Below are 12771 nucleotides of genomic sequence, written 5' to 3'. Positions count from 1 at the left end.
TGCCTAACATCCTTATCCTGTATCTCACTTCAACTTTTTACATTGTCAGCCAACTGTTTCGAGGCCATCCTCGCTTCCCCTTGCAATAGCGAGGGGGACGTGGGCCACATTAACATCTGTCTAGTCAGATATTTGTTACATTGTCTTTTCTAACTTTTGATTCTAGCGATAATACTTTATTTTACACAATAATAACTATTAGGAGTTACGTCTCATATGCTGATGCTCTCTACACTGTATTGTCTGAAGTGTTGATGATAATTTCTTTCCTATACATGCAGATAAGTTGTTTGTTAGTATCTTACCTGTTGGTCCACTGATCTCTCTTTCTATTCATCCTCCCTTTCACCTCCACACACACTGTCAATTTGCCATAAACACCGTCCTTCTCTGCCTCAGCTCTGTGAAGATCTATTTGAGAAAATCAATGATGTAGGCAACAAAGAGGAGCTCTCCTACTCAGTAGAGGTGAGTCTCAGAATGCTTTGGCATCTGTAATCCCAGTTCTCTGCCCTTGCCAGTGACTCTTGTGTTAACTTGACTCTAATGAACCATTCCAAGCCTTCTCCTAACAGTATATTTGGTAATAGTCAGACATCAATAACCTACTGGCTGAACCTTCAAAGTTGATGGGTTCCTTTAGCAAATTTATGCAGATGATGTAGTTAAATTGTGCACTTGTTCCTCAAACTGGGAATGCAACAGCAAATTATTATGATCTTGATAATCAATTAAACCAAGTAAATATTGTGAGGATGCAAAATATCCTGTAATATACCTACATAATTGAGACCTACGGTATAAGGGTTTACATTTTGCGTACTGATGTTGCGCTGCAGCTCCTCAACTGATAATCTGTTACTTTTGCAATTTTTGTTTCTAGGTCAGTTACATGGAGATCTACTGTGAGCGGGTGCGAGATCTGCTGAACCCTAAGAACAAAGGGAATTTAAGAGTGCGAGAGCATCCACTACTGGGTCCCTACGTGGAAGACCTGTCTAAGCTAGCTGTCACCTCCTACACAGACATCGCTGACCTAATGGATGCCGGCAACAAGGCCAGGTGAGCCAAACCCCGGGATCATGCTGAGATCATGGAAATGAGGGGGAGTGACAGTGGTGGTGATAGCTGTGATGATGTGATAACCCACATCCTCAAAAGAACGAGTTAATTAAGGCTGCAAGTTGCTGGCAAGATAACAATAATTTTGAATCAGGAAGTGTTCTTATCACATAGATTTTTATAGCTTGATCACGATCAGTCAGCGTCAGTGATGATCAAGGAAAAGCTAGCTAGATTCTGGAGACCAGAGCCAGAAGAGAGTATTTCTCATTGAAATGCGTGCGTGCGTGCGTGCGTGCGTGTGTGTGTGTGTCACGAGAGCTACTGTTGGGAGGAGTGAACCCTGCCTTAATCTTCCTGTGCTGACTCAGAGGGCTTATTTCTGGAACATGCTGTGAAAAGCCTGTATCTCCCCTGTGACTGTCCCTGTGACTGTGCCTTGTGTAGTTGTGTTTGGTGTCCTCATAGTATTATCCACCTCCGCCATACCTCGTTATAATCCTTTAGACTCAATTCACCCTAATAGGGGTAAAACCCAGCGATGTTTTACCCCTATTAGGGTAAATTCATGGTCTCAGCCAAGACCATGAATACTGAATCATTTAAAGTGATTAAATTGCTCAGAATAATGTGTTGCATATAATTTCTTTTTTCCTTCCTAACAATAACCATATGCTCACCTACAGAACCGTGGCAGCCACCAACATGAATGAGACCAGCAGTAGGTCCCATGCTGTTTTCACCATCGTCTTCACACAGAAGAAACATGACAGCGAAACAGATCTCTCCACGGAGAAGGTCAGACGAGACTAGAAAGACAGACACCTAACCATGTTTATAACTTAAAAACTGACTGGGAGTTTATTTCTTGCCCATTTATTTAGGTTGCCGCTTTGATTTGATTTCAAGATGTCTCCTATGGTCCTCTTAGTAAGGGGTGATCGCCATTTTAGAATTAGTCTTTCAGCATTTCCTCTGACTAAGACAAAGGCCGCTGTGTTATTCTAAACACAATGCCTATTGTGTTAAGCCACTCTATCAGATTTTACTGCCTCGCTGCATCTCACTTGACGGTAACGTCCACATGTTAAGAATGATTTACACTGTAAAAAGATATCTATTTAAACATTTTTGAAAACATAATGAACTTTGTATTCAGTAGTCAGTGCTGACTTTTTTTCAGGAATATTCTCATCCTCTCTGTTTGTTAAAATTTATTGTAAATTATTCATATGCATCATGCATCTAAAATGCATTTACTCCCTCTTCAGGTCAGTAAAATTAGTCTGGTAGACTTGGCAGGAAGTGAACGAGCAGATTCCACTGGAGCTACAGGTACCAGGCTAAAGGTAAGACTCCCATTATCACAGACAGCATAAGTAAAAAAAAAAAGTTGACTAGCATTATCTTTGATGGCTCTTAAATAATACACATTTTTGGTTGCAGGAGGGAGCAAACATCAACAAATCTCTCACCACCTTAGGGAAGGTTATCTCTGCCTTGGCTGAAGTGGTGAGTGTTTTATGTGTGTTTCTTTCAGGGTTTTTTTTGCTTTTTCTCCTCCTTTTCTTTCTCTTACCCTAAGAAACCTGACCCCGTCATCTCTGGGAATTCATGTTTGTAGTCTGGCATGCTGTAATGTCTGCCTTTCTCTTTTCTCTTCTCTTCTCTTGTTCTTGTAATGCTTGCAGACACAGGATAACTGTACCAGCAAGGTAAACCCTTTGACAGCCCAACCCATAACCTCTTGATTCCCCCATGAGGCAGATTTTACAGCCTTTTTGTCATGTGCAATGCTGAAGTTGTTGCATAGAGTTCTGTCACAACCATTTTATTAAGCGTTTCATCAAGTGCTATGCTTTTAGTCATCGCTCACAGTGAAATCCACAGTCCTTGCAGCAGAGCAAAAGCTAATCAAATCAGGCCTCAACTTGTTTTACCCGACATCTTGTCCATAACATATGAGGTGTTTGTCATGGTGCATCATAATATGTCTTAATGGCCATCCTTAGTTTTCAGTTTTAAACAGAAATCTGGCATCAGTTTTATTTCTCCCTGCCAACATAATGTTTGTCTTCTGCAGAGCAAGAAGAAGAAGAAGACTGACTTCATCCCCTACAGAGACTCTGTTCTGACATGGCTGCTAAGGGAGAACCTCGGTATGAACATTAATATCACCTGCTAAATGTCCTTAACTGGTGGAATTTATGTCTGTAAACTGTGTCGCAAGATCCTTATTCCTGGACAGCAAAGAAATTGAACCGTATGTATCCTGTGAGATGAGGTGGGGGGTAAAAAAAATAAATGACTTGAACTAGTGTACATTACTCTCTGCCAATTTAAGAAGAACACTGTCAGCAGACTGTAATTCAACCTAACTAGACAAGCACTTCCATCTCCTTAGTTCAGTGTATCTTCAATCTTAGCACACATGACACATGTAGTACTTTGCAGTTTAGTCTAATGAGACTGAAGTTCTGTATTAGTGGAATTAGTATTCAGCACTTATTTGTTCTATAGTAGTGCGTTCTTCCATGCTGCACATTTGTGCTGCAATGGATATCATGTCTTTTTAAAAAAAAAAAAAAAAAAATCTAATACTAATCTTTCTTGTTTTGGTCTACACACAGTGTGTTAGAAAAATGGCCATTTGCCCAAATTGTCGCATTATTAACCTCTTTACTTTAACCTTTGATATCAGGTGGAAACTCGAGAACAGCCATGGTAGCCGCCCTCAGTCCTGCAGATATCAACTATGATGAAACTCTCAGCACGCTCCGGTAAGGTTTCCATCCAGGACCTAGTTAATAATAACTTCCAAAATAATTCCAGTTAATTGTTCAATTATTTTTATTTATTTTTAAATCAAGTTTATCACTATTACGATTTTTAGCTATGCTGACCGAGCTAAGAACATCAAATGCAATGCTGTCATCAATGAGGATCCCAACAATAAGCTGGTGCGTGACCTGAAGGATGAAGTGGCTCGACTGAAGGAGCTTCTCCGTGCCCAGGGTCTGGGAGACATCCTGGACAGTGAGTTTAATCACAGCAGGCCATATCTGCAGCCACACAGCTTCTACCTTCTCTCTCAGGGTCTACCTCACGCTGGCAAAATCCTCTTTCTACTTCACTGTCTCATTTCTTTCAATCATCCAACTTTGTATCACTGTGCATTCATGCCTAGTACATAACTTAAAGGACTTTTAACAGCTTTAAAATCTTTTTCACCATGATACTACACTGGTTTATTTTGCCTCCTTGCTGAGTAGAATGTAGAATGTACACCATAGAACAGTACATTCTAAGAATATTTAAGGTTGCATACTGTACAATTACAAATCATTTAATGAAAATATAAATATTCATATTTGGATGATGTGATGGCAGTTAAAAGTTGCATTAAACTTAAATTGCTTTCCTCAAGAGTAATGGCTCATAGTGTAGTAAATTAAAGATGTATTGCACCCATAATTAACTTTAAATATCTGAACTAAATAATAACTTGCCTGCTTGGATCATACCTAATGGCACTTAACGAGTCCATTCCATGCCATTTCTTCTCATCCAGTTCTCTAAGAAATGTCCGTAACTTGTTCCTCCCATTCTACTGGTGCTGACCTCTGACCCTTCTCATCTTTTCCTGCTTCCTCTCAGTTGATCCTATGGGGGATGATTGCCCAGGCAGTGGAATCAAATGTGTGTATACACGTGGTAGTCACGAATTGTCTATCACAATTTGCCCTATTAATAATAGCTAACATTGCTTATAACCCCTATTACCTGCATATTTAATCTGCTACCAGCTTTGCATGTAAATGCTAAAAAAGCAAAAGCCTTATAGAAGGAGACTCAGAAATGCCAGGCTTCTGTAGATGTGCTGATCTGGCGAGGGCTAGCATGACACTAGCTTAGCATGCTTTGTGCTTCAATGATGGCGGCAAGCAGCTATTCACAGGCTCCAGTCCAACTGTATCACAAGTTACTTTTTGAATATCCCTTTTAGAAACATTACTTTCAGAATAGCTTGTCTGTCTTCCCCAGCCCCAAGGCACCCGCACCATTTTTAGACCATATCTGTCTTTGACTCACTTTCTAATGCTTTCACTTTCTTTCTGCTTCTTGCTTTCTGCTTACTAACCATCCGCTGCAGGTGACAGTGCTCAAATCTTTAGAATGGCACTTCTCAGTTCTCAAACTGAGGCTCAAAGCTACAAATGGAAAGGTGCATGATTTTAAATGTTTTATGTAGCTGCACCAGAGTTGACTAGCTTTGTGTTATTATAGTCTGTATTTAATAGTTAGTTTGATAGTTTGCCGTATTCTCAGAAATCCCTAATAACTCCTACTTTCCCTTTTGTGCTGATAATCTCCATAAATGTATTTACCTGAGTTCCTGACCAAAAGCAGGTGTTCATCTGTTTCAAGCATGTGAAGGATAAGAACATACATTTTGTTACTGTTATCCCAGTACGTTCTACATGCCAGTTGAGTAGCTCAGTACTCATTCCATATTGTTCTTGAATATGAAAAAAATATATTGAAAGTGTCAACTGGACACAAATGTCAGCACCTCCCAACTTCTTTAAACTCTACTTTGAGTGGCAATCTGTGATTTAAATTTAGTTCTTAGAAGCCACAGTCTATGGAACCGCAGGGGCTAGTATATTGACATGATCCGAATGACCTTTAGTGGGGCTGCTGTGGCTCCGCTATGGTGGTTGTGTGAGCGCACGCTGAATCAAACTACTCGTCTGCAGGCTGAACTTGGTGGCATGTGTCAATGAATCTCATCCGTCCTCTCTCCAGATCCTCTTACAGTCTCCCATCCTGTACTTAATACACTGATAGCAGTTTTCATTAAGTTTGTTTTCAGTCGACAAAAAGCGACATCATCCTAATTCTCAAATTTGTACACACTAGAAATGAAGTGCTCAGAGTTAATTGCTGGGACCTGTAAATATAAAACATAAAAACAGCCTTCTGGAAACTCTTGTATGTATTTGCTCTGGGAGTTAAAGAGTTGGTGCAAGCAAACTGTTACAAACCACCTGGATGAAAACTGCTCTCTGTAGCTGGGTATTTGTCTAAACCCTTTGATCCCTTTGAAAACATGTGTCTTACATTGGTCTTCCCTTCCCTTTGTCTTCTCTTTCCCCATCTTTTTCACTCCTCAATCTCCTCTTATTTGGTATTTGTTTCCTCCATTTTATGTGTTTTGTTCCCTCTATCCCATTATTCCCCTGTCCTGGGCCTATCCTACCTCTCTCTGTGTGGTTCTCCTTCTTTCTCTCCCTCTTTCTCTCCGGCTGTTGGCTCAGACCTCAAAGACATTCAGAACAATAAGAATAGATACTTGATAGCCTCAGAGAACCAACGCCCTGGCCATTTCTCCACAGCCCCTATTGGTTCCCTGACAGCCTCACCATCCTCTGGCTCACTGTGTAACCAGGGGGGCCTTCAGTCGGTCACCAGCATCCAGGAGCGCATCATGTCCACCCCTGGAGGAGAGGAGGCTATCGAAAGACTCAAGGTAAAGCTGGAGACTGCAGCAGTCAAATCACACTTGTGTTGTGTCCACAGCTATCTTCCAACCTGCTAAGGCTACTTCAAAATCTTAGTTATTTAGCTTTTTGACAGCTCAACATTGAAACATGGTTAAACACATTCTTAATTATTGATTATTAAAAAACAATAATTATTGTTAAAATAAATGTCACTTGCTCTTCTTTTGTATCTATCAACAATATTTCCCCTCCACTGCCTATTACCACAAGTATGTGGCACAGGCTTCACCTGTTGTTGTCGGATATTACAATAATAATATATTTTGATTAACAATTCTTGTATAAATTATTGCCACATTGCATAAGCATTCACACTTTTATTTAAAATTTGAAAAGACAGATAGGGCTGTAGTATTTATATACTATAGATATATACTACAGTAAATAACTTCATACCAACTTAAAATAAAAGCCTCACACTTTAATATTTGTTCAATAAATTACAAGTTCATGTGTTAATGTCAAGATGGCTGCTGTTTAATTTTAGCCCACACATAGCCTTTACTCAGCACTCGTTCTACCTCTCAGTCCTCATGTGGCCACTGAGCTTTACTTCTCTCACGCTCGCAGTAGACCTCTCACTCTGTTGATCAGGGAGCACAAGCATTGCAACAACCAACCAATGAGGAGCTGCAGTTTCCATGGCAACCAGGGTGCCCAGTCTTGTCTGTCATCCAATGACGTCAAGCACCGACGCAGATACTGATGAAATTCGACCAAAATAGATCCAGCCTTATTGGCTTTTAGCTTTAATAAAGCACATAATATTCGCGTCCTTTGATCCTTAAAGGTGTTGCATCAGTGTTAGTTATAGAGAAACAAAGACTACAGTTAAGGTTACCTAAATCCTGATAAAAGTTACAATTATTTTCAGTATTGCCCAACATAACAATTCATTGTGAGCTTAAACTAAGATGACTATATACTGCTTTAATAAACCTTTATAGTAACACATGTCATAGAGATTATCAATACCCAGAGGAATAGTAGCCCACTGCTTTTATAAAAAGAACAAGGATTTTTACTCGAGCTTTAAAGCAACACTAACAGAGGGAAACTGAGGGACAAGGTATGGTTTGCCATAATTGTCATAATATCACAGCAGTATGTTACACTGCCCCTCTCTGTTTTATGCGTGACTCTAAACTTTCTTTAATGAAAGAAAGGACATGAACTTGACCAAGAACGCACCTTTGTCACTGCTATAACAGATGACATTCCTTGAAACCAGACTCTGTGTAGTTTTCTTCACACTTTGCCTCTCCTCTTCAGGAATCGGAAAAGATCATTGCCGAGCTCAATGAAACCTGGGAAGAGAAACTTCGAAAGACCGAGGCAATCCGCATGGAGAGGTCTGTATTGACTTTTCCACCTCTATCTCTCAAGGGGAGAGATATGTGTCATACGTGGGCCTCCACCCTTCTTTCAATTCGTCTGTGTCCTGTCAGTGCTCGACAACCCCCCATAGCTCTGTCTCTGTCTTTTCACCCCACTGTGGTGTCCGTCTCACTTCTTTCACCTATCTGTCTCATTTCCTCTGCACTCATTCTGTCTATCTCCCTTCACTTCTCTGTTGTCACAGTCTGCTGCACAAACACCCCTCTCACAACCCTCTCTTCCCCTGTATCCACTCATCTGTGGCTGCAGACATATCAACCATGTCTGTCCGCTGAATCTCACTGGTGCCATTCTCGGCCTGTTGCCATTCCACAGATCACTTACTGTGATGTTGCACACCATCACTTCTCATCCACTTTCTCCTATCATTATGCAAAGGCTCTTCGCTGAAAATAAATGTAGAGTATTTGTTTTTCTGTTGCAGAAAGTCTTTGTAAGAGATAACCTGCATCATGCTGTCTTTTTGAGTATCGTTCCTGAGCCTACAAATGTTTTTTCTTCACCACAGGGAGGCCTTGCTTGCCGAGATGGGTGTGGCTATCCGTGAAGATGGTGGCACTTTGGGGGTCTTCTCTCCTAAAAAGGTAGAAAAGACATGAGACACAAGCACAGACGTTGATGGAGAAGGGCTGTGTCAAATTGTCCTATGCTGTGTTTTTCTATGAGCACCCTCCCTGTACCGTCACTGGTTTCTCTCATCTACTCACTTCATCATTCTTTCTTTCCACTCTTTCATTTGCTTCTTTCACATACTCAGCTTAGCCATGAAAGCCCTTTTGATGACCAGCTTGATTGTTATCCAACCAAGAAGGTTTGTTAAATTGAGTAAGAAAACAAAGCGCCTTTCCTGCACTAGATTAAGTAGTGCTTCTAAAATCATAAATGTAGTTATTTCATGGTCAGAGTTGCCCTCATGAGGCACTAGTTGCACAGATATGCATTTTATTAAACTACTGTGCGGAGAATCGACAGTTAATTTCCCCCCTCCATGTTTAACTAAGTCTCTGTCACAGACTGTTAGGAACTAGTCACTAGATCAATCGTTTCAAAAAAATAAAAAAAAAAAATCCCCTCTTTGAAATGAATCCCTTTTAGGCATGTTTAGATCTCCCTCCCATGCTGCTAATTTATGTGTTTTAGGTTTTTTTCTACTTCTGATCCATTTGTCCTCCATTCTTTTTTTTTTTCTCCTTTCATTCACTGCCGCTCAATGGGTTAGCATTTCGCTGAGAAGCCGTGTGATCTATACACTGACTTTAATGGGGTGTTTTCTCCAAAAAAGGTTGGTGGTGTGACCAGTAGCTGCTAGAATGAGTTGTAGTGGGGTAATGTGATGTATCAGGCTTTAGAGGTGTCGGCACTTTGTCAATGAAACCATTTCTGTCCATGTTCATGTACTGTGTATCGTGTATCACTGACAGGTCACCAGCAATGTTTGATATGAAACTTTACCCATTGCCCACAGTAATAGAAATTACATACCGGCACTTAACTTTTTGGCGCTGCTGAATATTGGTGAAAGTGGAAATCCTAGGAATGTTTTTTGTGGTAAACTGTCTACCTCTCATGTTTCCTCTGTAGACTCCACACCTGGTAAACCTGAATGAGGATCCTCTCATGTCAGAGTGTCTGCTCTACTACATCAAAGACGGAATTACAAGGTAACCAGAACCTGAATGATGACACTGAATTGCTGCAGAGGATATAGAAAGGTTTTGAATTTCTTCCAGACAATATCTCAGCAGTATCTGAACAGCTACTCTGAAAGCTCTTCTTGTCTAACATCAAAAGAGGGAAAATTAAATTCAGAGTCAGGGGAAACTGGCTTTAAATCACAAAAGGTTTCACTGTCTTAAGTTACTTTCTTCCCTTGTTTCCTTTTGGCCCCCTCTGTAGAATATTTGTGTTGGGTATTTTGTTACAATCGCGCCTCCGGGGAACAATCATAGATCACAGACATAGGAACGTATAGTGTTTTAGAAGTGGGGTCTTGTAAAAGTATGGTTTAAAGGTTCCATTTAACTTCTGCCTCTGACTTTTTGACAAAATGGCCGCCAATACAATGAGAGGGCAGTGTTCACTCTCTCAAAATGGCCTCTGTGATTATTTCAGGGTGGGTCAGGCTGATGCTGAGAGACGACAGGACATCGTTTTAAGTGGTGCTCATATCAAGGAAGAGCACTGCATCTTTCGCAGCGAGAGGAATGCCAATGGAAATGGTGAGGCACCATATTATGAGTTTTCTTGCTTATGTTTGCCTTGGCTTATGTGTGTTGAGTATATGGATTGTTTTCAATTAAGCAGAGTTGGAAGCATAGTTGATATAACCTTTCCTGCTCTGATTTAATGAAAGATACATGTAACCCCTAGTTACCTGCAAATAAACCATTTAAATCAACCCTGGCACTGTGAATGTGACAATGGACTACATTGGTGGATAAATATAGACTCAAGATTCATCTTCTGTTTCTTATTGAAAAATAATGCCATAAATGTCAGTAATCTTTTCAAACTCTGCATTAGGTATTTATCCTTTACCATTTGAAAATGAACATTGATGAGCTTTTGAGACTCAAAATGGGTCACTGATGAGTTGATGTTTTTTTGGTGAAGTTGTCGTCATGCTGGTTCCGTGCGAGGGATCAGAAACCTACGTCAACGGCAAGCGTGTTGAGGATTCGATCCAGCTTCGTTCAGGTATTTATCTCGTATTTGCAATTAAAGTTGTAGATAATCTGTTAAAGTGATACTTGTATTATCATAACACCGCTTGTGATGCTTTATCTTGAATATAATAATATTAGGAAAACAAGACTTGGATCTATTACATTTACGCTGTTTTATAAGCACTGAATGGACAATGTCTTTGGTAATGTCATTCTCTCCACACTAATTTCTGCCCTACCTTCTTTTAGGTAACCGCATCATTATGGGAAAGAACCACGTGTTCCGGTTCAACCATCCAGAACAGGCTCGAGCTGAAAGAGAGAAAACGCCAACTGCTGAAACCCCTGTAGAGCCGGTGGATTGGACCTTTGCTCAGAGAGAGCTTCTGGAGAAGCAGGGCATCGACATGAAGCAGGAGATGGAGAAAAGGTATGCAATCCATCCTGTTTGCTATATTTTACCTTCTAATAGTAGTCTGATTTGTTATAGATTGCACAGTATATCACAAATTGTGTAATGTAATTTACACTATTTTTTGCTCATTTATGTAGGCTCACTGAGATGGAAATCTTGTACAAAAAGGAGAAGGAGGAAGCAGATCAACTTCTGGAACAACAGCGACTGGTGAGTTCAAATAAGCTGGATATTAATCAAACCCACTTTGTGAATTTAATGGATTCAGTTTGTTTTGTGTAATCACCATGTTAGAAGTTGTAGACAAGTTAGTAGTAAACTACAGAGTGGGTTTAATAGATATTAAGCCATACTTCATTGCATGCCTTTTGCAAGTAAAGTTATAATTAAATGCAGCTTCTTGAGTGATTCAGCTAGTTTGTGTGATTTTGATTGAAATGTCATAAGTGGAATTTTAAAGTTAAAGCATGGTTTTTCTATGGTCAATTACAATTGGAAAGCTAGTTTTATTTTTTGGGGATGATGGTTCCACTCGGTCCATTTGAGTCTGACTAGTACTAATTCTCACTCTGAGCTCTCACACTTTTGAGATGTGTGTGTGTGTGTGTGTGTGTGTGTGTGTGTGTGTGTGTGAGTGAATCACACTTTTCCTAGCGCATGTCTGTTCTTCTTGCATGGAAGGTTTTCTGGTTTGGAACAGATGAGCTTTTTACTTGCCTTCCTCTTGAGTTTGACTGATTTTTCTGTAGCAATTTGATCAAGGGAGGATCCCCTCTCAAATCCCTGTTTTCACTTTTCTTGTGTCTATAGTGTATCTGAATCTTGCAAAACAGCAACTTACAGCTAAAGTTGATTTGATATTAAGATCCAAAATGTATTTAAAATTGATTGAATATTTGTCAGTAACACATTGAGACACATTGCCTTTTTTTAATAAAGGCATGCTGCTTTTGCATGGTTCATGTTAATAGCATGTTTTCTTAACTCATTCAGTACTGGTTCTGGACTAAGTTGCAGTGTTTGCTGTTGAACTGGTCAGCTTTGAAGTGGCTGTTGATTTGCTTGGATTAGATTTCTACTCTAGTTTTCTTGCTGTGTTTTATCCTGAGTTTCATCTCTTCAATGCAGTTGCTGACATGTACAATGCATTGTGATAACAACAAATCCTGCTGTAGTTTTTTGACAGATAGTGACAATGTGGTTTCTCATTGACTTCTTTGGCTACCTCTTTTGCTAGCCTCACCTGGTATCTGTGTAGAACACTGAGAGCACGACTCAACAACAGAGTTATCACTGCTTACAGTTGAATCATTGAATCTCAGACCTCCCCCATACTGGTTTTATGTGCAGAGCTACAGGCATAGGGGTTTCAGACTCCCATCAACATAATGTCAAATTTTTGCCATAGATACATTATCATACACAAACCTGATTATCTGTACCAAATGGTTGTGATCTGTAATGTACTTTGTCTACAAAAATGAGAAACTGCATTCTTTTTCCAACTAACATGTTTCTTGTAGTGGATTAACACTTACCCTCACTCCTGCCTCTACTCTCTCTACTGGCTTTCTGATCAACTGCAAGAACACTCTGTCTTCTAACTCACTGCTAATACTAAAGCCACTGAAACCTTCTGGACTAAAGGGAGAACGATCCAAAA

At 40.0% G+C, this 12771-nt stretch overlaps 1 protein-coding gene across 4 annotated transcripts in view; it reads left to right on the top strand.

The window, feature by feature from the left end:
* kif1b (kinesin family member 1B) overlaps nucleotides 1–12771 on the top strand; it is a 56014-nt gene that overhangs the window by 17350 nt on the left and 25893 nt on the right. For all 4 annotated transcript variants that reach the window (XM_054609247.1, XM_054609244.1, XM_054609243.1 and 1 more), the window contains exons 5-20: nucleotides 400–468; nucleotides 884–1062; nucleotides 1749–1860; nucleotides 2334–2411; nucleotides 2509–2574; nucleotides 3146–3221; nucleotides 3764–3842; nucleotides 3956–4098; nucleotides 6462–6595; nucleotides 7902–7981; nucleotides 8536–8611; nucleotides 9609–9688; nucleotides 10140–10246; nucleotides 10641–10724; nucleotides 10943–11123; nucleotides 11246–11318. In XM_054609247.1, coding sequence (XP_054465222.1) covers nucleotides 400–468; nucleotides 884–1062; nucleotides 1749–1860; nucleotides 2334–2411; nucleotides 2509–2574; nucleotides 3146–3221; nucleotides 3764–3842; nucleotides 3956–4098; nucleotides 6462–6595; nucleotides 7902–7981; nucleotides 8536–8611; nucleotides 9609–9688; nucleotides 10140–10246; nucleotides 10641–10724; nucleotides 10943–11123; nucleotides 11246–11318 — 1617 coding nt within the window. The remainder of the gene's footprint in view (nucleotides 1–399; nucleotides 469–883; nucleotides 1063–1748; nucleotides 1861–2333; nucleotides 2412–2508; nucleotides 2575–3145; nucleotides 3222–3763; nucleotides 3843–3955; nucleotides 4099–6461; nucleotides 6596–7901; nucleotides 7982–8535; nucleotides 8612–9608; nucleotides 9689–10139; nucleotides 10247–10640; nucleotides 10725–10942; nucleotides 11124–11245; nucleotides 11319–12771) is intronic.

Source organism: Anoplopoma fimbria, chromosome 12 (assembly GCF_027596085.1).
Source record: "Anoplopoma fimbria isolate UVic2021 breed Golden Eagle Sablefish chromosome 12, Afim_UVic_2022, whole genome shotgun sequence".
NCBI lineage: Eukaryota > Metazoa > Chordata > Actinopteri > Perciformes > Anoplopomatidae > Anoplopoma > Anoplopoma fimbria.
The sequence above is the reverse complement of the archived record's forward strand: the minus strand, read 5'-3'. Positions and strand labels throughout refer to the sequence as shown.